Source organism: Somniosus microcephalus, chromosome 5, assembly GCF_052327205.1.
Source record: "Somniosus microcephalus isolate GS21.2 chromosome 5, FLI_Smic_1.0, whole genome shotgun sequence".
Taxonomy (NCBI): domain Eukaryota; kingdom Metazoa; phylum Chordata; class Chondrichthyes; order Squaliformes; family Somniosidae; genus Somniosus; species Somniosus microcephalus.
Genome location: NC_140991.1, coordinates 65984782 through 66011190, shown reverse-complemented (window position 1 = coordinate 66011190; position 26409 = coordinate 65984782). Strand labels below are relative to the sequence as shown.

At 47.0% G+C, this 26409-nt stretch overlaps 1 protein-coding gene across 1 annotated transcript in view; it reads left to right on the top strand.

Annotated features, from left to right (window-relative positions):
• The window catches only part of apbb1ip (amyloid beta (A4) precursor protein-binding, family B, member 1 interacting protein), a 254338-nt gene that overhangs the window by 178822 nt on the left and 49107 nt on the right, over window positions 1–26409 (top strand). The window contains exon 8 of the mRNA XM_085987735.1: window positions 13776–13847. Coding sequence (XP_085843861.1) covers window positions 13776–13847 — 72 coding nt within the window. The remainder of the gene's footprint in view (window positions 1–13775; window positions 13848–26409) is intronic.

Genomic DNA, 26409 nt, shown 5'->3' with positions numbered 1-26409 from the left:
TTGCGCTGACCCAGGCACGTGGCCATAAAATCCCGGAGTTCCCTTACGGAAATGAGGGGAGACTCGGCAAGGGGCACGAGGTCATCCATCGCCACGTCGGCGCTGGAGTCCGAATCGTCCTCCGTGCCCATCACCGAGTCCCCATCCTCCTCCAGGGGGTCGTCACCAGCGGCCGACCCGTCCGCCGCGCAGTGCGAAGCGAACGACTCGGCCGCGCCAGCCAGCCCCGCCTCCGCCCGGATCCCACCCCCAGGATCGGCGGCAGAGGATTTCTCCCTGGGCTCCTCTAGGGGTGCCGGGCCAGAAGACGGCGGCGGTTCAGAGCTCCCCTCCGCCTCAGACGCCGGAACGACCGGAGAAACCGGGGAGAGAACAATTTCCAGCTCCTCCAGTACGTCCGGCACCAGAGACGCAGCCAGGGGGCCATCCTCCTCCCCGCCACCAACCTCCGACCCAGCGGACAGGGGGTTTTGAATTAAAAGCTCTACCAGGACGAGCATCCCCTGGGAGACGTCCGGGTCGCATTGGGCGAGCTCATTATCCTCGAGCTCGCCCGACCCAGCCCCCAGGCTGCCCGACCCGGCGAGGGGTAACGACACCGATAAAAGGTCAACTTCAATTACTGCCGCGGGTTGTTCCGCAACCCCCCCCACGGGCAGGGTCTCATCCCCATCCCCGGGAGGCACGTGCTGGACAGACACATCTGCCTCAGCCTCCCGAGGGACAGGCGACCCCTGCCGATCGCTGGTGATGACGACAGCGCTGGGGGGGCGGGGGGGCGCAGTACCCGCGGCGGGCGACGACTCCCCCTGCTCGGAGGGACCTTCCTCCTCCCGGTCCTCCTCCTCATCCAGGAGGACGCGCCTTCTTTTTAGCACGGAGGGAGCGAGGGAGACCTCCATGTCTGCAAAGGCCTCCTCCTCGACTCCCTCCGGCGGAGCAGGTTTGTCGGGTTCCTCGGGCCCGAGCCCGGCCGCAGGTATTGGCATTACCGCTGCGGCGGTTGCGGCCACAGGCTCGGGCACGGGGCCGCTCCCGCTCACATCTGCCCTGATCAACTCCGCGAGGAGCGCGGGTGTAAGGGGCTCAAGGGGCAAGGGCTCACCATCCACGGGGGGACCTGCCCTAAGGTGCTTCTTTTTTCCCCGCGCCTTCTTTCCGGCCGGACACGCTCCCTCCCCCCCGCCGGAGGCCTTGGTGGCATCGGCCCCCGACGTCAACCGCGCATCAGACGTACTTGACGCGCGGGCAGATCCGGGGGGAAGGGCGGCGGCGGCGGCGCCAGCCTCGGCCGCACGAGATGATCCAACGGCCTTGGAGGCAGGGCAGTTCCTCCTGATGTGCCCCACCTCCCTGCAGGCATGGCACCTCACACCGTCCGACGTCCAAAAGGCGCGGTAGGCGGTCCCCTCGTGGAGGACGACGAACGCCCCTTCAGTGTCCTCCTCCCGCGCCAGCTGGATAAACAGCTGGCGCCGGAAGGAGAAGACGTGGCGAAGGCTGGCCTCCCGGAAGCCGAGCGGGATGGGCGTGATCCCCGACCTCACCTCCCCAAGTTGTCGCAAATGGGGAAGGAGGAGCTCACCAGGAACATAGGGCGGGACGTTGGAAATAATGATCTTCTGCGCGGTGGCCTCGAGAGGATCCACCGGCAGGAAGGTCCCGCCCACGGTGAGCCCCTTGGCGACAGCCAGGGACACCACCCGCTCCGACCCCAGGAAGAACACAGCCTTCCCATACATTTTCGAGGCCGCGACGATGGCGGAGGGGCCGACAACCCCAGCCATGGCCTTGACGCAGGCCTCGATGGTCATAGTGGGGTGAGTGTAGCTCTTCACCCCAAGCTTTTTTGTTATTAATCGAAAAGGTGACGGGGCAGCAGGAACAGCGGGAGCAGCTGTGGCTGTGGCTACCACTCTCGCATAGGTCCCGGCTGGCCCCGCCACCGGCGAAGATGCAGTCGCCATTCTGGGGTGCTTTTTTTAAGGGCTACACTCACCCCAAGTCACAGGCCTGAAGGTGTTAATGGCCTCGGTGTATATATATATTTTTTTGTCCTCTATTGAGCAGAGGGAGCTGATTAAAATGAGGACACACCTCTCTCCTTATTGATTTAAATTGGGAGAGGAGCCCTCGCCCCTCTGCTCAATTGGCAATTAATAAAATAGATGAAACTAAGGTGCCTTAGAAAGACAGGCAGAGAGAGACAAAGAGAGAGAGAGAGGTGGGGGGGTGGGAAGGAGGGAGGCCGCAAAGGGCAGTGTTGCCACTCAGGATGGTGGGTGGGTGTAGGCAGGGTTGCACTCTCCGATGGAAAAAGTCTTTGGTGATGGTGGTCTTCTGGCAGGGAGAGAAGACGTCTTCACCTGGAAAAGCTGGAGAAGCCCAGGCTTAGTCCTGCAACAGGTCTTAACGATGTAATTAAATTAAATTAAGGACTTCACCTTGGGCAGCTCCAAGCTCTCCCAGGGCAGGCAATAGAAGGGATGCTAATTAGTGGTGTGTGTGGCCTAGCTTTTAACAAGAGCACACACACACACACACTACACCCCTTGATGATCCGGCCTTGCTTCTTCTTTTCTCCCCCCACCTAAAATACAAAGTCTTGGGAGAGTGCCCCAAATAACACCCACCTGTAGATGTTCCGGATGAAGTTTTCTTCCCTCCTTTCAAGCAGTTGGTTTCTCTCCCCTCTCTCCCTCTCCTGAAGTGGAGGCCAATTTGGGGAGGCAGTGATAGAAAGGCCTCTCCCCTGGTTGATGTTGATGTAGGCCTCCTTTCTCCTTCTCCTCCTCTGTCCTCTCTCTCCAGGAACCTCAGTTGATGTAATGATGGTGGAGTTGGTGGTGGTCCAACGTTCTCCTCCTCTTCCTGGTCAGGGGACCACCACTTTAATCCACTCTCCAAAGTCTGGCTGCTCCCTCTGCTCGTGCTTGCAGTTGAACAGAAGGTAACTTAAGACTGAAATACAGAAGCCTGCTATGGCTTTATATACAGGGGTGGTCACTGCCGGTACTGCAGTATAGAATCAGTTCTTCTCTTAAAGGCACATACACAACAATTCCTCCCCTTTTAGATAAACAGTACATAACATTCATTTAACAACTAAATAATAACTAATTACAATTACAACTTTCTCGGTACTATATACATCAACTGAAATAATCATTTATAAGTTCAGTCTTTGAGGAGGCTTCCTGATCCTGACTGGATAGCGCCTTTCTCGAGTATCCTGTTCTTGCGGCGGAGTTGATTCTGGCTCATTGTCATTGGTTGGTTCGTCAGCTTCCAATACCACTGCTTCTGAGGTAGATGCAATCTGTACTTCGGGTTGATTACCAGGTGCACCTGCTCGTGCTATGGGTTTGGCTTGTTCCTGTGACTCTAGAATCTGGTCAGCATGGCGTCTCACGATGCTCTCTCCAACGTCCACTGTGTACATTAGTGGTCCCTGCTGTGTGCATATCGTTCCTGGCTGCCATTTTTCTGTTCGGTAGTCGCGGGCCAAGACTGGTTGCCCTATCTTGAAGCTCCTGGTTGGCTTCTCATTTATGTGCTGGAATTGCTTATCCTCAACATCTCGTCTTATGTTTGGTTTGAGCAAATCCAGGCGACATCTTAGCCTTTGGTTGAAGAACATTATGGCTGGAGCTTGGTTGGTGACTGCATGTGTCGCATTCCGGTAAGCAAACAAGAAATTATCCACCTTGTGTTGTAGTGGTATGTCGTCATTATGCATTGCCTTTATGGCCTTTTTAAAGGTCTGAATAAACCTCTCAGCCAATCCATTTGTGGCTGGATGATATGGGGCAGATGTGTAATGCTTCACCCCATTATTCCTCAGAAACCTCCGGAAATCCTCTGACACAAACTGTGGCCCATTGTCGGAGCAAATCTGTTCTGGCAAGCCATTCCTGGTGAAGATGGTCCGTAGGACTGCAATAGTTTTCTCCGTGGTGGTGGAGGACATTTTGATGACCTCTGGCCATTTCGAATGGGCGTCCTCCTGGCTAGGCTTTTCATTTTTACCCCTCCCAGATGACCCTCATGAAGCTCATTGAGCACTCTATCTCTCAACTTGGGTGGAATTACCACTCGGGATCCACACATCAAGGTCCCCCGGCACACTGACAGCTGTTCTCTCCTTGGCGAGAATGCTGGCAACAGTGGGTCACCATGTGCTGGCCATCCCTTCACCGTCAAATCATAGACCCGAGAGAGTGTCGGGTCATTTCGGGTTTCCTTCTCTATACTTGAGTTTGTAACAGGTGGACATTCGACTATGGTCGCATGGAATATCTCAACAGGGTCCACTGCAGGTGCTTCATCTACCGTAGGCAACGGTAGGCGCGACAGCCCATCAGCGTTTCCATGCTGTTTCGTACCCTTGTACTCTATGTCGTACTGATGTGCCCCTAGAAAAAGTGACCATCTTTGTAGCCGTTGCGCCGTCATCACCGGAACGCCCTTCTTTGGGTTAAAAATGGAGACCAGGGGCTGATGATCAGTCAGTAGGGTGAATTTCTGCCCGTGCAGATAGTGATTGAACTTCTTCACCCTCCACACCAGGCTGAGGGCCTCTCTGTCAATCTGGGCGTAGTTACGCTCGGCTGAGGTTAACGAGCGCGACACAAAGGCTATTGGCCTCTCTGAACCGTCAGGGAATTTGTGTGACAGCACCGCTCCAATGCCATAGGGAGACGCATCACATGCTAACCGAATCGGTAGTGTTGGATTGTAGTGGGCCAATACTTCTTTTGAAGTGATTAGGCATTTACATTTCTGAAAGGCATGCTTACACTCATCACTCCATTTCCATGTTACTCCAGTTTGCAGCAGGGTGTTCAGTGGGTGCAGAATTGTGGATAAATTCGGCAAGAACTTATGGTAGTAGTTCACCAACCCGAGGAACGACCTCAGTTGCGACACATTTTCCGGTGCTGGAGCCTTGACTACAGCCTCAATCTTGTCCGGCGACTTATGCAACCCTTCCTCATCAATCATGTGGCCACAATACGAGATTTGTCTCCTGAAGAACTCGCATTTGGGGCGATTGGCTCGTAGCCCATATTCCTGTAATCTCGTGAGCACCTGCTCCAGGTTGGCAAGGTGTTCACTGTCATTTTCGCCCGTAACCAGGATGTCGTCCAAATAACACTGGGTCCCCGGGATCCCTTGCAGGACTTGTTCCATCGCCCTCTGCCAAATAGCCGGGGCTGATGCTACCCCGAATACCAGTCGATTGTACTGGTAAAGGCCTTTGTGAGTGTTTATTGTGAGGTATTTCCTAGACGCTTCTTCCACCTCCATTATATCATAATAGATCGAATTGGGCTAGTTCTGGTATTCAGTCTAGAAATACACTCAGCCCATATGAAAATATCTTTTGAAAAAGTGCTTCAACAATCTTACATTTCAATTTCCTACATCCTTTGCGTTTCCAAAAAACAAGTTAGACATTGCAGCATTTCCTATTTCCAGTGGATAAGCACAATTCAGACCGGAGATGTGGCCACAGTTACTGTATATACACATATACAGCAACTCCAACCATACTGTGTTGCATTTGCATAACTGCCTGCAGTTTACCAAGTGCTTGTGGTGTTATTTGACCCAGTAATCGCTGTCAGAAAAAGCTGTGCATAAAGTACCAAAGGTACTTGCCGAAAGTATCAGGGGGACATCTTGTTACTATCATCAATTCTTCTTCAATTGTTTCCATTTCCTTTCTCTTTAATGCTAAGTCTTGGCTTTCTTTACAGTGTAATAATGGAGGTATTGCTTGGCTGAGCAAGATTTCTGTGAGTTTCAGTTCTCCTTCACCAATTTACATTTTCGACTCTATTTCAGGACTAGTGTGTGTCATGTCAAACCGATATTTGTCCTGACCCAACATACAGCTACTTTGCAGAAATCACTGAACAGCAATCAGCAGTGGGAATCATGGCTGATGTTTCCCCACTGAGGCCAATTGTAGTGCCCGATCACCACTTGGCTGAGATCAGTTAACTCAGCGTAAGCCAGGGATAGAAACTGGTAACGTTTTGGTCTTTACAGGTCTGTTTCATGCCGGACAGTGTATTTACCAACTAAGTGTATTTTTGCTTATGCAATGAGTTCTAATAACAGCAGCGAGGGTTATTAGCTTGGAGGAACCTAACCGCATCAACAGCTGAATTAGCAGTTAAAGCCACAGCACCCAGGGTTAACGATTCTCTACTGTTGTCAATGTTCTCTAAAAACTGAGCTGCAGGCGTATGATCTTGGCTAAGTCTACATTTTAAACTTGTGTGTTAGTAATACCATGGGGGAAAAATTAGAACACCCCCCATCATGCCCGTTTCTCAGGCACAAAACAAGGGAAATAAAACACCAATTTTGCGGAGCTGTATCCCACGCTAGAACGCACTTGGGGCTGGATTTTCATTGGGCTGGGGAGTCGGGATTGGAGGCGTGTGGGGGGTTAAAATCCCGAAATCGGGGGGTCCCGACCCCATCCCGCACCCAACCCGCCTTCATGCCAGTTTCAAAGGAGGCGGGTATCCGCCCCGCACTGGGACCTGCCTCCCCGAGGCAGGAAGGGGATTAGTGCCAATTAACTGCCTGTTAACAGGTAGTTAACAGGCAGTTTTTAGCCTAATCCCTATTTTTATTGTTGAAATGTGGAATTCCCGACGGCTCCAAACCACGCCAAGTTAGCGAGGCGGGCCGTCGGGGTGAAGGGCTTGGAGGGTTCGAGATGTCCGGTGTTCAGGTGAGTTATGGGTGCATGAGTGCAGAGGTAAGTGTGTTTGGTCTGTGTAAAGTGTTTAAAGAAGTTCTACTAACCTTTACATACCTTTACAGCCTTCCTTCCTTCAGGTCTCGGGAGTCCCTCATCTCACCGGCACAGAAAGCAGAATGGCCGCAATCTGTCAAAATCTGCAGCCTCTGCTTTCTGTTCCAGGGAGATCTCTAAATCATCCTGAGAGGAAGGGATTAACCTGGAGTACAGATTGTCAGTGTTGACAGCTTCAAACAGCTGTGAAACGTTGATATTTCATCTGTCAAAGGGTCTTGACAGATGAAATATCAATCTGTGATGTCACCTGTTGCCGGGTGGCCCTTAATTGGTCTGCTGAGCCCGCTGGGCGGGTTCAACAAGGTCAATCTAGTCTAAATCGTGTGGGTTGGCTAGAACTCAATGGAGGCGGGACTGCAACTCCAAAAGTTGTAGTCCCGCCTCCTACCCGCCTCCTCAATCAAAATCCAGCCCTTGAAGTATGTCAGATGCCACATAGGCTCGGGGGCTGTCTGTGCATCCCTGGCGGCCACCTGAAACAGGCATTAGGCCCGTTCCATACGATAATGAGGGGCCAACACCTGTTTCATGATCCTGATCCGAAATTTGGCAGGACTAAGCTGAACATCCACTCACTTTTTCGGGTTCTTCTATGGCCTAACCAGCAGGAGGCCACCAACAAATAGGTAGTTAATGTGGAGCCGGGAGGAGCACTCCTGTTCCTCCTGGCTCCACAATACGGCTGCAGCCTGCCCGCACTTGTCCCCTTCATGTTCTCCTTCCCCCCTCTCCCCCACATACCTACCTGAGGGCTGCTGTTGACATTGTAGCCAGCCCAAATTGGTGTCTTTGAATGCAGCACTCTGCATTGAGATGCATGTTTGGCGTCGGCAGCGCGCCAGAATTATGTTGATGAAGCCCAAGGCCAAATTTCGGACAAGCTTCAAGCTTGTCAAGCTTCCAGCGCTCGTTGCAAGTGCACTGAACATTTCACGCTCGAAAACAGGTTTAAATATATTTCTCCCCACCCCACCCCCCCATGTCTTTGCTCCAATATAAAGTATTGTAATTGGTGATTCTAGATATAATAAAAGAAAGACTTGCATTTATATAGCGCCTTTCACGTTCCAAAGCGCTTTACAGCCAATTAAGTGTAGCCACTGTAATGTAATGTAGTAAAGAAAAAAATGACATCCCGTAAAATTATTAAGCCATTGTAGGAATTGACAAATTCCTATCTGAAGTACTGAGACCAGGCAACTCTGGTAATTAAACGATGTTTAATACAAACTGGTGGAAGTAACAGTTAAAACGCAAGAGAACTAAACAACAGGTGTTTGCTTAAGGCTGACTCCACGAGGACTGATTCTGGAAGCTTCCCCGCTGACGTCATGACGTCATCACGTTTCCTGCCGTTGGGAAGTCACGTGACCTGCGTGATGACGTCATCGCGTTTGGTCTACATCTTAAAGGGACCGTGTTATTTACATACAGCAAACAAATACAGGTACCGATTCACTCTGTTAAAGGCAATTATGTACATACATATAAAAGTCCCTTGGTGGCTCTGCCACACCATAGTATTATTAAAGAAGGAAAGCTGGTGTGTGTTTTATAAATGTGCATTTGGTTATTTGATATTATAGTACAACCAATAGTTCACTCTTTCAAAGGGCTACAAATTCACATACCACCTTCCAAACGGTGTATTCAATCTTTTTCACTACTGTGACTTTATTGGCCAACCATTTATTGTGTGATTTTGTGCTTCACTGAGCTGTATTTATAGTCTCTAGGGTTCCATGAATTGGATACATTAGATTTCTCGTGTTGATGTATTCATAGTCATTAAAAATACATGTAACTGTCCCTATGTCAACCTTCCAGCTTTATCTGATGCTGTTAGAACAGCATGGTATAAAATATTTCAGTGAGGCATCTGTACTTCATGTAAACACATTTATTTGCTACACATGAAGTTATGTGCAGCAGTACTTTTACTGCTTTGGACAGGCTCCTTCTGTCAGTTGACTAGAGAGGGGTTTAAAGGGGCATCATGAAAAAGTGATTGGCCATCCTCTTTTTGTTTGTTCACAAACGTACAATACAATGATGCAAATCACATTGAATGCTTCATCATGTCACTAAAATGAGATGTCACTGTAATGGTTCTTCTGCCTCTGTCCAAGCCAAAAAAAAGGTCAAATATTGTCTCAATCTAAATGTCCCATTAAAGCATGCCTTTGCATAGAGCAGTGTTGTCCTGTAGAAATCACTGACTCGCCACAGAAAGAAAGAAAGACTTGCATTTATATAGTGCCTTTCACGACCACCGGACGTCTCAAAGAGCTTTACAGTCAACTTTTGAAGTGTAGTCACTGTTGTAGTGTAGGAAACGCAGCAGCCAATTTGCACACAGCAAGCTCCCACAAACAGCAAATGTGATAATGACCAGATAATCTGTTTTTGTTATGTTGATTGAGGGATAAATATTGGCCAGCACACCGGGGATAACCCCCCGCTCCTCTTTTATGTCCACTTGAGAGAGCAGACGAGGCCTCGGTTTTTAATGTCTTATCCGAAAGACGGCACCTCCAACAGTGCAGCACTCCCTCAGCACTGTACTGGATTGCTAGCCTAGATTTTTGTGCTCAAGTCCCTGGAGTGGGACTTAGGAATTGAGCATAACTAGGCTGACACAGGTGTGGCTATGGCTACACCGTATTAGCCACATGCATCAATATTAGTAGAAAACGCATTACATACACTCACAATACAGGGAAATGTACTTCACATCATGCATGACATCATCGGGACCCCACAGCAATTTAATTAGACTGATTGAGTGGGAAGCCACAGTGGCTTTCCAGCCATGTGAAGACAGTGGGGATGAAGATCGGGGCTAGAGTGTCCCAAAAAGAAAAACTTTTTTTTTACTGGAGCCAGACATGCTGCTCCAGGCCCCACCAGGAAAGCTTAGGCCTCCCCTATCATGGACCCACTCCTTCCTGATCACAAGATCCACACAAGAAGGTCTTGGCAGTCAATCCTGCCACTTACCTGATGTTGGCGGGCAGCCTTTGGGCCACAAGTTTTAGGAACATAGGAACAGAAGTAGGCCATTCACCCACACGAGCCTGTTCTGCCATTCTGTGAGATCATGGATGATTTGTATCTTAACTCCATCCACCCACTTTGGCTCCATATCATTTTATACCATTGTCTAGCAAAAATCTATCGACCTCAGATTTAAAATTATGAATTGAGGCAGCAGCTACTGCTTTTTGCGGGAGAGAGTTCCACGCTTCTACCACCCTTTGCGTGAAGACGTGTAGAAGTGTTTCCTAACTTTAGTAATTTCTCTCTTGAATGGCCTTGCTCTGATGTTAAGGTTATGTCCCCTTGTCCTAGACCCCCCCCCCCACCAGTGGAAAAAGTTTCTTTCTATCTACCCTATCGATTCCTTTCAAAATTCTAAAAACTTCAGGTAATGATGCATAATGATTATCCGCTGCTTCCTGTGGCGGGGTAATTCCAGCCATCTACATACCATGCAGGGTCACCTGCTTAAGGCTGCAGAGCGGGAAAGGGACCTAGAGGTCATAGATCATGAAACATTGAAGGCCCATGACCAGTGAGACGAGGCCATAGGGAAAGCAAATAGGGTATAGGGGTGTATAGCTAGGATAGTTAAAAATTAAACTAGAAACATGACACTTGCCTCATATAAGTAAGGCTTTGGTACGGCCACAGCTAGAATGCTGTGCCCAGTTTTAGTCCCCTCTTGTGGTGGGAGATAATGAGCCACTGGAGAAAGTCCAGAGAAGGGTCACCAGAACGATACTAAGAGCTCTTAGTTATCAGGAGAGACTCGGGGGGACTGGGGCTTTTTTCACAAGAGAAGGATAGACTTTGAAGTGATATGATTGAGGTCTTTAAAATGCTGAAGGGGAAAGTTCTGCTCAGGTGAGTAAGTTATGTGAGCTAGAGAGAGAGGGGAGCACTTGAATCCATCACCACACAATATAAAGAACATAGTTAAGTTAGATACCAGGAAGTATTTATTTTTGCAGAGATACTTTGACCTCTGGAATAGATTGCCAGAGCATTTTAAATGGTAGGTATGGAGTTGCTAGGGCCTTCAAAGGGGAGCTTGATGAGTTCCTAAGAATGGAAAACATCGCAAGTTATAGAAAGTACATGAGGAGTAGCTGTAAGTAGTTATATCAGTTACTGCAGTCTCCTACAGCTTGCTTGATTGCATTCGGGGTTTAGAGAAGGATCTCCTAGAAATTTATTCTAAATTGGCCTAAGATAGTTTCTTTTTTGTTGTGCGTCTCAGGAGATTGTGTAATTGGGGGGCGGGGGGAGGGTGGGTCGAAGGTGCATGTAGACTGCACCATGTCTGGATGCTGCATTGACAAGTTGGTCTTTTCCTGTCCCCTTTCGTATGTTCCTATGTTCTCCAGAGTAAATGATCTCAGGCTCTTCAACTTCTTCCAATAGCTCAGATGTCTTAAGCTAGGTATCAGTCTGGTCGCCCTTTTCTGCACTGCTTCCAATACCTGGATATCCTGGCTATAATACAGAATTGGACACCGCACTCCAGGTGTAGCCGTACCAATGTTTTGTACAGACTCATCAACATGAAGTGCTGCCAAACACTGTGCTGTTGGTTTCAGCGAACTATCCAACAATATCTCCAGACCCCTCACCTATCTGGTGTCCTGCAGCTGTGAGCCATTCAGTTTACATTAACACTCTTATTTCACTTCCCTAGTCTTAACATTATCAACCTTTTGTATTTGGTTTGCCTGTTTCTTGTTGTTTGAACCCTCTCCCCCCCCATTATTCCCCACACCACCACCACTAATTTAATGTCATCTGAAAATTTATACAGCTTTATTTCTGTCCTGAGCTCCAAATCATGTATACATATTGTAAATGACAGTGATTCCAGAGAACGACTGCTACCTGTAAAACTGTACCACTGCAAGGACACATTGGCCGGATTTTGCGGTCAGCAGCGAAGGGATGGCGCTTACCGCTGACCTCAAAGAAAGCTGCCCACAAAGATTTAGCAGGATCTGTGGTGTCACTTTCCCTCATTACGACGTCAATTTCATTCTGACACCATCTATAGAGGATCTGTGGCATCCAGGAACAGCGATGTTATCAATCAGGCTGAGCAGCCAATCAGATTGAAGAATTCTCACAGACAGCAAACCAGGAAGTTAAAAGCACTGATTATCATTCACTTTTTAATCATTTTACAGAGAGCAAAAAAAATATTGGGACACACACATGGGATTAAGGTAGAAGCTGAAATATCATGAACAACCTTTAAAAAATATATTTATTTTAAAAATCTATAGAATTTTTATCATTGAATGGCAGGAATAACACACCACACCTATAAATTCGTTTTTAAGGCCAGAGAGGCTGTTCGGCAGTAATTATAACTTAGTCCGGGGTTAAAAACTCAGTTACACCTCATTCAACAAGGCTTAACTTTTTCAATGGTTTTTACAGCGAGTATAATGCATAAAAAGTTGAAGTTCACATCAAATCACTGTGTTGATTGTAGCTGCGAAGGCTACAATAGCGCACCCTGACAGCAACTTCCGGATTTCCACGTTTAACTGCGCATGTGCAGACGCCACAAGTTGCTGTCAGTTTTACACAGTAATGACGGCGAGCGCTGACAGTTTCGCCGTCATTACAACTGCAAATTCCGGGCCAATGCTTGCAGGGTAGAAGGTAAGGGGAGAAAATGTTGGGGGAAAAAATGACGAGCAAAGAAAAATTTCTTTTAAAAAGCTGCTCCATGAATTTTGTTGATATGAAAGAGCAAAACTTTGAAAAAATTGGAAACCTAGCAGACACTGATAATCTGTGTCGCAGTCACTTCACACTCACAATGTAAACAGTAACAGTTTTATTCTGTGAAAATATATTACCTGCGGTTCACAATATATATCAATGATTTGGATGAGGGAACCAAATGTAATATTTCCAAGTTTGCTGACGACACAAAACTAGGTGGGATTGTGAGTTGTGAGGAGGATGCAAAGAGGTGATTTAGACAAGTTGAGTGAGTGGGCAAATACATGGCAGATGCAGTATAATGTGGATAAATGTGAAGTTATCCACTTCGGTAGGAAAAACAGAAAGGCAGAGTATTATTTAAATGGTGCTAGATTGGGAAATGTTGATGTACAAAGGGACCTGGGTGTCCTTGTACACCAGTCACTGAAAGCAAACATGCAGGTGCAGCAAGCAGTTAGGAAGGCAAATGGTATGTTGGACTTCATTGCAAGAGGATTTGAGTACAGGAGCAAGGATGTCTTACTACAGTTATACAGGGCCTTGGTGAGACCACACCTGGAGTACTGTGTGCAGTTTTGGTCTCCTTACCTAAGAAAGGATATACTTGCCATAGAGGGAGTGCAGCGAAGGTTCACCAGACTGATTCCTGGGATGGCAGGACTGTCGTATGAGGAGAGATTGGGTCGACTAGGCCTGTATTCACTAGAGTTTAGAAGAATGAGAGGGGATCTCATTGAAACGTATAACATTCTGACAGGGCTAGACAGACTGGATGCAGAGAGGATGTTTCCCCTGGCTGGGGGTCTAGAACGAGGGGTCACAGTCTCAGGATACGGGGTAGGATGTTTAGGACTGAGATGAGGAGAAATTTCTTCACTCAGAGGGTGGTGAACCTGTGGAAGTCTCTACCACAGAAGCCTGTGGAGGCCAAGTCACTGAATATATTTAAGGAGATAGATAGATTTCTAGACACAAAAGGCATCAAGGGATATGGGGAGAGAATATGGTATTGAGATAGAGGATCAGCCATGATCATATTGAATGGCGGAGCAGGCTCGAAGGGTCAAATGGCCTACTCCTGGTCCTATTTTTCTATGTTTTCTATGTTTCTATTACATTCCGTCACATTTGAGAGAAATAACTTTTCTTTGTGTTTTGTGTCCAGAACTTCTACATTGCAAAGAAGAAAGCAGAAGGGAAGAATATGAAAGAGAAAAACAAGGAGGCTTTACTGGAGGTGAGTAAATACTCTAAACACTTTGTAACAATCCACTATTTTATTTGTGCATATCAATTTATATCACAGGCCATCATACTAAGAATTCACATCAGTGAGGGAAACAAATATTAACTGTTAATAACCATGAAACACAAAAACAATGTAAAATTGAGAACATAGTTGTCCCGATCTGGAATACACTGCCTGAAAGGGTTGTGGGAGCAGATTCAATAATAACTTTCATAAAAGGAATTGGATAAATAATTGAAAAGGAAACATTTTCAGAGCTATGGGGAAAGGCGAAGTGAGCAGGACTAATTGGGTAGTTCTTTCAAAGAGCCGGCACAGGCACAATGGGCTGAATGGCCTCCTTCTGTGCTGTATGATTTTATGATATCATTCTGATGACACTACATTAGCATCATTTTTTTCATGGTACCATGTCAATCGGAATTTTTGGCATGCTAGATAGAAACAACTATTTACAGACAGCAACTAGCTTTGGAATATAAGTGCAACACAATAAAAATTGACACAGAGGCCCACATCAGTGATAGAGCCCACGACACTGTGACAGTGATAGACACACAAGCAATCCACCTCGTAAAGGTGAAATCTTTGCTTTCTGTTTGATTCAAGTGTTTCTGGCTACACGTCACACAGTTTTAATAGGATCTTTTCACTGAGAAACAATTCAGCACTGCAATTGGAATAACTGTTCTTCCTCCTCACTATCCTTAATGTCTCCGCTGAGAAATCTCCACGATCATACATTAAAATGAAGATAAGCAGCAGCCTAGCACAATGGAGCACAATCATGCTGCTTCATAGCAGTGGTGGGATGCAGAATTCAATCCATAGCATTGAGCGTCTGATTTTACTGTGGGGAAATGCTGTGAAATAGCCCAGGATTTCCTCACAAGCAGAATGAAAATCAGTGGGCAAGTCATCACTGCACCATTTTCCTGGTAGTTGGTTTAGAACTCAGATGCTGTAAATAAACAGCAGATAAATTGAAGAGAAAAGAAAGGGTCACATTTTAGGTAGAGACCCGAAACATCTTTTCTCTTTTTAGATGCTGTCAGACCTGTTGTGTATTTCTAGCATTTTCAGTTTTGCGGCATTTACAGTTTTTTTTTAATTTGATCTCTGTGGTTTATAACAACACTGGTAGATGCTGGGAACAGTTTTGATGCTGCCTGTCCACTTTCTCAATCATAGTGGCCAGGGAATAGGAAGAACAATAATGGGCAGAAAAATAACTGGAAAAAGGACAGGCTCGTCCACACAAAAGAGTAGAAATGTTAATAGGCGATTTTAACCCTACTCACTCAGCAGAAACCTGGCAGGTGGGCAGTTAAAATCGCCCTGGCTCTTATCTGTCTGAAAGTCGCCATGATCGCAACTTCTGAAATTTTAACCTGCTCTCCTGAGCAGGCAACAAGGACATGCGCCCGGAGCCAACAGGATCCTTCTTTACATATACATGTTGCAGCCTGACGACATCATAGAGACCCGACTGTAATTTTAACTCAGGCCTGAGCAGTGAATCCACCTGGAGTTAAAATCGGGGCCTTTTATAGTTAAAGAGGGCTTTTCTTGTAATGGCAGTATATAGTGAATCCATTTCTGTGACAGTTGAAATGAGACCAGCTTTTAAGCCATAAAATTGGAAAATCACTGACAGGTAGTTCTGACAACCCAGTCTCTATTAGACCAGCTAGCACCTTTCCCTCAATCCTAATGGTAACTCCCAGCCAACACATATAGAGGTTGAAAATTCTGAAACCTGCCAATAGCACCAATTTTTTCCCAAAATCAAGGTTCTACCATTGAGATGTTCCTTTTAAGGTGCATATTGAAAATAAAATTCCTGGTGATATTATTCTGGGTCACCAGCCAGTGAGTTTCTCAATTCAATAAAAGACTCTGCACTTAATTTACACTGACAGCTGAGGATTCTCCTGAGGTCTCATTGATTCTCACTGAGCAGGTCAGAAGGCATTAAGGGAAGATGACAGGCTTATTCAACCAGACACAACACATCAGACAGCACTGCACCACTCAGACGGAACGCCAGATTTTTGATGTTTAATTTTCCTCACATTCTGACTGTATTTAATATGACAAATCTCCTGTGCTGTGTAACAAATAAATGTACTGAATATCACTAATCCGCTGGATCAGATACTAAAAGAGCAAGGTCCAGCAGTAAAGGCTAACTCGTGGAAGAGCTGACTATATCATCAAAGTGCCAGCAACTCCCAGATGCACACACTTTTAAATGTGCGACATAAAAACCGCCAGTCTCAAAAACATTGAAAGCAATGTATTTATAATTATTATTTAGTACCATAATACCTACATTAAATATTGAGAATGCATAATTTTTTTGTGTAGCATGGGTTAAAAGTTACTTTTGTTGAGCCACTAAAAAATGCGTTTACATACCCAGGGAGTTTACTATGAGTATTCTTAAAGGGGAACTCATCATTAAAGTTAAAAGATTTCACTTTGCAATGTATATATTAAAGGGAAAGTTAATCCTAGTAAGCAAGTATTTATTCATACTATATTGTAACAGTTTTCTCATAAATATAACCCTCTTCCACTGCCTTAGTTCATTTTGGTTAATAATAATTCATCGTAATGCCACAATAGGCTGCAATTTGCAATACAATTCTAAACAGGTTATCAACTTATGAAGAGGATATTATTTTAAATTTAAAAATGCACAATAAGCTATTGGACACAATTTTAACTAAATTGCAAATACATACTGAAGTTGTACATTAAAAAAAATTCAAGGTTCTGCCATTGAGATGCTCCTTTTACCTTCTACTTTTTGATTAATTCTGGGTCATTGACACTCTCGCTTTGATTTGTTTCTTCCTTACTAATCAATGACAGTTTGAGGAGAAGCTTTTCCCTTTCAGTGCTATCCTCGTGTACTGAGAAATCCCAGACTCAATAATATCTAATAACTGGCTTTATTTATTATTTAGAATCATGTTCCCTACATTTCCACATTAAATTTGCAGCAGATGCAATGTGGATTGTAATTTATTTCTGAGCCATGCCAAAATCGCCACAAAAATACACTTAAGACAACCCAAGGAGTGTACTTTGAACATTCAAATATAGGTAACATGACACTAAAAAATAATTAAAGCCAGTTATTAGATATTACTGAGACTGGTTTTTTTTATCCCAGATTTAAAGGTCTGTGCTTCTGGGATTTACCAGCACTTTAATATACAGTAGTCAGTTCCTCCCTTTTTTCACTGAAGACACCAAGGCCTAGAAATTGGGTTCTGGTCTTGCCAGGGCTGTAGCGCCAGAAAGTTTGCGCCAGCGGTAATGCGGCAGCGCCCGACGAAAATTCGGGTGCGCCGGGCCCAGACGGCGGCGGGCGCTAAAACCCTCCTTTAGCGCCTCAAAACGGGCGTCAACTTGGGTTTCCCGGCGCTAATCCCCCGCTGCGGCACCCGATGCGGTGCGGCAGGCGGGGGAACTGCAGGCCTCCTCCTCCTGTTAAGGAGGAGCTGCCTGCAGCCGACAACTGTCCGGCGGATTGACCCGACATCTGAGCCCGGCACCTCGGGGAAGTGCCGGGCTCGCATGAGACACTGATCAGGGCCGCGGGGGGGGAATGCAGGAGTCCGGGAAGGGAGGTGCGGGCAGGCGGCCGCCGGGAACGCGGCCGGCCGCCGCTCCACCTTTATGCGCCGGCGCACACTGGGGGAAGACTCTGTTGCCAGAGTCTTAGTTGCGCCTGCCACGGGCGAGGCGGGCGCAACTGAATTTCGGCTTGGGGCCGGGTTACCACGGCAACCGGGACGCTGCGCACACCGATGACGTCATCGGTGCCGGCGCAGCGCTACCGGTCTACCGCCGTGGAAGGGCCCCAGGCAATTTAGGAACCGGCGCCAATTGCAGCGCTAGGCCCTCTAGCGCTGCAAAATCGGTGCTAAGGGCACTGAATTTCTAGGCCCAATTGTCTTTACTGCTGGAGCTGGTGCTATGTCAAAAGTACTTAATTGGCTGTAAAGTGCTTTGGGGCTTCCTGTGGCCGTGAAAGGTGCTATATAAAAGTTATTTCTTTCCTTTATGTGTGATATTAGCAATTACTAAAAGAAAGGTTACAGGTTAAAGTATTCAGCTGCCAAAAGCTTTTGGCCTAGAAATTCACTAGCCTTAGCGCCGCTTTTGAGGCGCTAGAGGGACTAGCGCCAGAGTTATGGCCATTTGAAAAATTGAGTGGGGCCCTAAAGCGGCGTTGCACCGGTAGCGCTGCGCCGGCACCGATGACGTCATCGGTGTGCGCAGCGTCCCGGTTGCCGTGGTAACCCGCCCGAACTCCAAAATTGAGTTGCGGCCGCCTCGCCCGTGGCAGCCGCAAGCAACGTTCTGTAAAAGGTGCCTTGCTGAAGTTAGCGCCGGCGCATTAAGGTCGCGCGGCGGCCGGCCGCTTCCCCGGCGGCCGCCTGCCCGCACCTCCCTCCCCGGACTCCTCCAAGACCCCCCCGCGGCACAGATGCATGTGGGCCGCGAGCCCGGCACTTCTCCGAGGTGCCGGGCTCATTTTTATTCAGCCGTCAACGGCCAGCGGTCGGGTGCAGGCAGCTCCTCCTTAACGGAAGGAGGAGGCCTGCACTTCCCCAGCCTGCCGCACCGCATCGGGCGCCGCAGCGCCGGAACAGCGCCGCAATGGGGCAGGTAGCGCCCATTGGGAGGCGCTGAAACCCTCCAGTAGCGCCAGCAGCCGTTTGGGCGCGGTGCTACTGAATTTTTGGCGCGCGCAGGGGGACTTAGCGCCGGCACTAACTTCCGGCGCTAAAGCCCTGGCTGCGCCAAAACCCAATTTCTAGGCCTTTCTTTTTATAAACTAGCAGAATGGAATGAATGTACAAATACTCCAAACTTGAATAAGCAAACATTAAAATGAATGGTAGATGAAAGGAGACCTCACCTTGTTGAAGTGTATGACGTGCCCTGCCGGTAATCTGTCTTTAATTCTGTTTACACACAAGAAGAGAGCTGATTTCATGGTGGAGTGCCCTTTTTTCTTAAAAGTGAGCTCTCGGCCCTATGATTGATAGCACATGATCAAACAATTTCCTCATAACAGGAACTTGTACTTTTGTTTGGAAAAGAACTCCCCAGTAATTAAGGAGGCTTTTTATAAGCATGTCAGGTCACTCTTGGGGGAAAATCAATTTCATTGTCAAATTTGTAGCTCACATATAATGTCATTAATTGTGCATAAACAGCTGTCCACTTCAAAACAGGAAGTTGAAGCCCAGGAGATGCAAGCCAGCTGGGCTCATGAGCATGGTGATGTGAACCAGGGCTACAATCATGTTAGCACTCTAGTGCACTGTATCACAGATCACTGTAAAAAAAAATAATGCCCAATGCTGGACTGAACCATGCAGACTAAGTTCCAGATTCAAGCCTCAGTCTGCACTAGGTTAGTTGATCTCAGCATTAGGACTGATACAGTTGGCTTCTGCACATCTGGGCTAGAGAGTTAAAAAAAATCAGTCAAAATTCATGCTCATGATCACTATCACTACCATCGTTTCAGCCTGTTCTTGCCCCACGGAACTTATCTCTTCCTATCTTGACTCCATCTTTTCTCCCCTTGGCCAGTCTCTTCCCACCTACATCCGCGACTCTTCGGACGCCCTCCGCCACTTTAACAGTTTCCACTTTCCTGGCCCCAACCGCTTCCTTTTCACCATGGACATACAATCCCTCTACACCTCCATCCCCCACCCGGATGGCCTGAGGGCACTCCGCTTCTTCCTTGAACAGAGGCCCGACCAGTCCCCATCCACCACCACCCTCCTCCGCCTGGCTGAACTTGTTCTCACATTGAACAACTTCTCCTTTAACTCCACTCATTTCCTCCAAATCAAAGGTGTTGCCATGGGCACCCGCATGGGTCCTAGCTATGCCTGCCTTTTCGTGGGCTATGTGGAACAATCTTTGTTCCAGTCCTACTCGGGTCCCCACCCTCACCTCTTTTTCCGATACATTGATGACTGTATCAGTGCCGTTTCCTGCTCTCGTCCCGAACTTGACAATTTCATTCACTTTGCCTCCAATTTCCACCCTTCCCTCACCTTCACATGGTCCATCTCTGACTCTTCCCTTCCCTTCCTCAACTTCTCCGTCTCCATCTCTGGGGATAGGTTATTGACCAATATTCACTACAAGCCCACTGACTCCCACAGCTACCTGGACTACACTTCCTCCCACCCCGCTTCCTGTAAGGACTCTATTCCATTCTCCCAGTTTCTCCGTCTCCACCGTATCTGCTCCGACGATGCCACCTTCCACACCAGTGCTTCAGACATGTCTTCATTTTTCCGCAACCGAGGATTCCCCTCTACCGTGATTGACACTGCCCTCGACCGTGTCAGTTCTATCTCCCGCACTTCTGCCCTCACCCCTGCCCCTCCCTCCCGGAACCACGATAGCATTCCCCTTGTCCTCACCTTTCACCCCACCAGCCTTCACATTCAACGGATCATCCTCCGGCATTTCCGCTACCTCCAAAGTGATCCCACCACCAAACGTATCTTCCCCTCCCCTCCCCTTTCAGCATTCCGCAGGGACCGCTCCCTCCGAGACACCCTAGTCCACTCCTCTATCACCCCAAACAGCCCTTCCCCTTCGCCTGGCACCTTCCCGTGCAAGCGGAGGAGATGTAACACTTGCCCCTATACCTCCCCCCTTCCCACTGTCCAGGGCCCCAAACACCCCTTCCAGGTGAAACAGCGATTTACTTGTACTTCTCGCAATCTAGTATACTGTATTCGCTGCTCATGATGCGGTCTCCTCTACATTGGGGAGACCAAACGCAGATTGGGTGACCGCTTTGCGGAGCACCTCCGTTCAGTCCGTAAGGGTGACCCCGAGCTTCCGGTCGCCTGTCATTTTAATTCAACGCTCCATTCCCACTCGGACCTCACCGTCCTTGGCCTCTTGTATTGTTCCACGGAAGCTCAACGTAAACTCGAGGAACAGCACCTCATCTTCCGATTAGGCACTCTGCAGCCTTCCAGACTCAATATCGAGTTCAACAATTTCAGATCATAACCTCGGCCCCTATTTCATTTTTTCTTGTAATTTTTCCACTCCTTTCCCCCCCCCCCTTTCCTTTTGTTTCGCTCTCACACCTGGCAGCTATCCCTTGCCCTGCCAGTACACTTTACACCCAATCTCAGCCTATTACCATCTCGTCTAGCTTCTAACACCTTTTATTGTCTCTTTTTTACTTCTTTTGTTTCTTTTATTCTTTTGTCCGATCGCAGCCCTGCCTCCGATCTATCTTTTCTTTCCAGTTTTGAAGAAGGGTTCGACCCGAAACGTCAACTCAAATTTCTGTCCACGGATGTTGCCTGACCTGCTGAGTTTTTCCAGCATTTTCTGTTGTTATTTCGGATTTCCAACATCCGCAGTATTTTGCTATCATCAAGTGGCTCTTGCTGGAAAGTGCACGTGTGTGGTTATTGGATGAGGACAGGATTGGGCGCAGTTCTAATGTTTTCAAAAAAAAGTACAATTGTCTTTTCAAAAACTTTAAAAACAAACATCAGTCATCACCCGTCATATACGCAATTGCCAGTCAGATATATTGGGGTAGAGTTTCCATTAGTTCACACTAGCAATATTAGCACAATCCAGACAGAATCGGCCGAACAAGCGCAAAAGATCGGGGAATAATAAACGGCAGTGATTAACCCTAAAACCACTTGCGTTTGTGTTTTCCACGATCGTTTATGCTGGTTGAAGATTCAATTCGCCCGGATCAGGAACCGCCTACAAAACTGGCCACGCCCCCAAGACGACATTGCGAGCTTCTGCCTATTGTGCTGGTTAGGGAAGGCTCTTCAAATTGCACTCATTTTCTTATGTGCAGAGGCACTAGTAGGCATGTTTTAAAAGTTTTCATATCAAAAAATATTTAATTTTGTGTCAGCTGTGGCTCAGTGGGTAGCACTCTCGCCTCTGAGTCAGAAGGTTGTGGGTTCAAATCCCACTCCAGGGACTTGAGCACAAAAATCTAGGCTGATACTCCAGTGCAGTGCTGAGGGAGCGCTGTCTTTCGGATGAGACAATAAACCGAGGCCCCGTCTGCTCTCTCAGGTGGACGTAAAAAAATCCCATGGCACTATTTCGAAGAAGAGCAGGGGAGTTATCCCCAGTGTCCTGGCAAATATTTATCCCTCAGTCAACATAACAAAAACAGGTTATCTGGTGATTATCGCATTGCTGTTTGTGGGAGCTTGCTGTGTGCAAATTGGCTGCTGCGTTTCCTACATTACAACAGTGACTCCACTTCAAAAGTACTTCATTGGCTGTAAAGCGCTTTGAGACATCCGGTGGTCGTGAAAGGCGCTATATAAATGCAAGTCTTTCTTTTCTTTCTTTAATTTATTAAGAAACTGACTAGTGTATACTAATAAAACTATTAAATCGTTCAGTATAGTCCTTTTAAGTCACTTTCAGTGATTTTAAATCAGGTTACTCACAGGTGAAGGACTGGCCACTCTTATTAACTTGTTTATTTTTTGTGATAAACCCATTTTCAGCTGTATTAATCAAGCTGCACCAGGTAACCACTCTTAAATACATCAAGGAATAATTTTTAATAGGAAGAAAAAAAAGAAACTCTTACATTCAATTACGCTGCCCGATTGCGCTGGTTCATGGAAGACTTTAGGCTTGTGATTATGCAAATGCATTTTAGCAGAAATTTGAACTGTAACCTAACCAGTGCAATTTCCCGATTGCGCCCAAGGCGGGCATTCTACCCCATTAACTGTATATAGTAGCCGACTGTAATGGTCCCTTGGGTAGCCATAATAGACAGGTTTGACTGAATACTGACCAATGTGTTAATCCACTGAGCCATCCAGGGAGCCATATTTTTTTTTAAATTATAAATAAACTTATTTTAATGCATCCCCAATTGGTTGAGGTCTTTAGTGGCTTATATATATTTTTTAAATGCTTTGCGTTCATCTTCTGAGTCTGGAACGAAGTAACCTCTGGAGTTTTGACACCCTTAGGCCATTTCCTCTCTGATGCCACCATCAAACTCCAAAAGTCCATCGTGTATCTGACTTTTTCTCCTGCTGTTTTTCGGCCCTCCTCTCTGCTGAGGGCATCTACTCACACTAGCATTTGGTTCCACGGCCACCAGGAGTCAACCGCCACCTCACCTAAGTGGCCTCATGTGAGACCCTAGACAATGAGCGTTGGCAGCCAATTCAACCTCAGGGGACAGCATAACCAAGCTCAATCTTGACTTCACCCAACATTCAAGCATGTGCACTTTCCACTATGGCTCATTGAAAAGTGATCAGGAGAGTGAACCCTGGATGATTTTCCCCTTCCTAGCCCAGGAACAATGAGGCCAATTATAGCAACTCTACTGCCACCCCATCCAACATGAATTACCTCAGCGTAGAGCCAGAATTGAATCTGGGACCTCCCATTCTGTATGCTGATAAACTAACTTTACCAACAGCCATCAGGGGAGCTCTGAAAACCTTTCACTAAATGTGCCTTGGAACATGATGGTTGCAATCAAAATATAAAAATCCATGTAAATCGCATAATTTGCATCAATGCGGCACTTTGCATCACAGAGTAAGGAGGGATGATGTCTTAGCAGGTTCCTCTAATGAGGCCATATGGGTAGAACTTAAAAACAAAAAGGCAGCAAGCACTTTGCTGGGAGTGTACTATAGGCCCCCAAACAGTCAGGGGGAGATAGAGGAACAGATATGTAGGCAAATCTCAGAGAAGTGTAGAAATAATAGGGTAATAATAGTAGGGGATTTCAACTTCCTCAATATTAACTGGGATAGTCAGAGTGTGAAAGGCTTAGAGGGTGCGGAATTCTTAAAGTGCATCCAGGAGAGCTATTTGAGCCAGCATGTAGAAAGTCCTACAAGAGAGGTGGCGGTACTGGACCTAATTCTAGGGAATGTAGCCAGGCAAGTGGTAGAAGTGTCAGTAGGAGATTGATCACAGCATTTTGGTGATAGTGACCATAATTCGGTGAGATTTAAGGTAGTCATGGAAAAGGACAAAGATGGGCCGGAAATAAAGGTTCTAAATTGGGGGAAGGCCGATTTCAATACAATAAGGCAGGATCTGGCCAAAGTGGACTGGGATCAGCTACTTGTAGGAAAAACCATATCAGAGCAGTGGGAGTCTTTCAGAAAGGAAATAGAGAGAGTACAATGCCAACATGTTCCTGTAAAGGTCAAGGGTGGGACCAACAAGCCCAGAGAACCCTGGATGTCAAGGGATATACAAGAATGGATTAGGAAAAAAGGGAGGCTTTTGGCAGATACAAAGGACTAAAAACAGTGGAAGCCCTAGAGGAGTATAGAAGGTGCAGCGGGGTACTTAAAAAATAAATTAGGAGAGCGAAGAGGGGGCATGAAAAAACACTGGCGGGCAAAATAAAGGAAAATCCCAAGGTGTTTTATAAGTATATTAAGGGCAAGAGGGTAACCAGGGAAAGAGTAGGGCCCATTAGGGACCAAAGTGGCAATGTGTGTGTGGAGCTGGAAGATGTAGGTGAGGTTTTAAATGAATATTTTGCATCTGTGTTCACTATGGAGAAGGGCAATGTAGGCATAGAAATCAGGCAGGGGGATTGTGATATACTTGAACAAATTAGTATTGAGAGGGAGGAGGTACTAGCGCTTTTAGCAGGCTTAAAAGTAGATAAATCCCCAGGCCCAGACGAGATGTATCCCAGGCTGCTGTGTGAGGCAAGGGAGGAGATTGCAGGGGCTCTGACACAAATTTTCAGAACCTCTCTGGCCACAGGGGAGGTGCCAGAGGACTGGAGAACAGCTAACATAGTACCATTATTCAAGGAGGGAGTAAGGATAAACCAGGGAATTACAGGCCAGTGAGCCTAACATCAGTGGTAGGGAAATTATTGGAAAAAATTCTGAGGGACAGAATTAGCCTCCACTTGGAGGGGCAAGGATTAATCAAGGATAGTCAGCATGGCTTTGTCAGGGGGAGATCATGTCTAACCAATTTGATTGAATTTTTCGAGGGGGTGACTAGGTGTGTGGATGAGGGTAGTGCAGTTGATGTAGTCTACATGGACTTCAGTAAGGCTTTTGACAAAGTCCCACATGGGAGACTGGTCAAGAAGGTAAGAGCCCATGAGATCCAGGGCAATTTGGCACATTGGATCCAAAATTGGCTTAGCGGCAAGAGGCAGAGGGTGATGGTCGAAGGTTGTTTTTGTGACTGGAAGCCTGTGCCCAGTGGTGTACCGCAGGGATCGGTGCTGGGTCCTTTGCTGTTTGTAGTGTACATTAATGATTTAGATATGAATGTAGGAGGTATGATCGGTAAGTACGCAGATGACACGAAGATTGGTGGAGTGGTAAATAGCGAGGAGGGAAGCCTCAGGCTACAGGACGATATAGATGGGTTGGTTAGATGGGCAGAACAGTGGCAAATGCAATTTAACCCTGAAAAGTATGAGGTGATGCATTTTGGGAGGACTAACAAGGCAAGGGAATACACAATGAATGGTAGGATCCTAGAAAGGACAGAGGATCAGAGGGACCTTGGTGTGCATGTACATAGATCCCTGAAGGCAGCAGGACAGGTGGTTAAAAGGGCATATGGGATACTTGCCTTCATTAGCCGAGGCATAGAATATAAGAGCAGGGAGGTTATGATGGAGCTGTACAAAACGCTAGTTAGGCCACAGCTGGAATACTGTGTGCAGTTCTGGTCGCCACACTATAGGAAGGATGTGATTGCATTGGAGAGGGTGAAGAGGAGATTCACCAGGATGTTACCTGGGCTGGAGCACTTCAGCTATGAAGAGAGGCTGGACAGGCTGGGGTTGTTTTCCTTAGAGCAGAGAAGGCTGAGGGGGGACCTGATTGAGGTGTACAAAATTATGAGGGGCATAGCTGGGTAGATAGAAAGGAACTTTTCCCCTTAGTAGAGGGGTCAATAACCAGGGGGCATAGTTTCAAGGTAAGGGGCGGGAGGTTTAGAGGGAATTTGAGGAAAAACTTTTTCACCCAGAGGGTGGTTGGAATCTGGAACTCACTGCCTGAAAGTGTGGTAGAGTCAGGAACCCTCACAACATTCAAGAAGCATTTAGATGAGCACTTGAAATGCCATAGCATACAAGGCTACGGACCAAGTGCTGGAAAATGGGATTAGGATAGACAGTGCTTGATGGCCGGCACGGACACGATGGGCCGAAGGGCCTCTTTCTGTGCTGCATAACTTTATGACTCTGTGAGAGTAAAGTATGCACAACTTTGTTTTAAAAGCACTGTGTTGGCATTCTGTGACAGTGTGGGCACTAGCACGCTACTGAGCAGTAAGTTCCCTCCATCATGTCAAAGTGTCTAACAATCCCTTCTTCTAGTCCAGGGACTCTAAGGCCAATTTAATGTGCTGATTAACTCGGCACAATCTGAGGTCTGAACCTGGAACCTTCCTGCTCTATATGGTTCAGAGGTGGTAGGAAGCATATGTTATAAAGCTAGCTCAG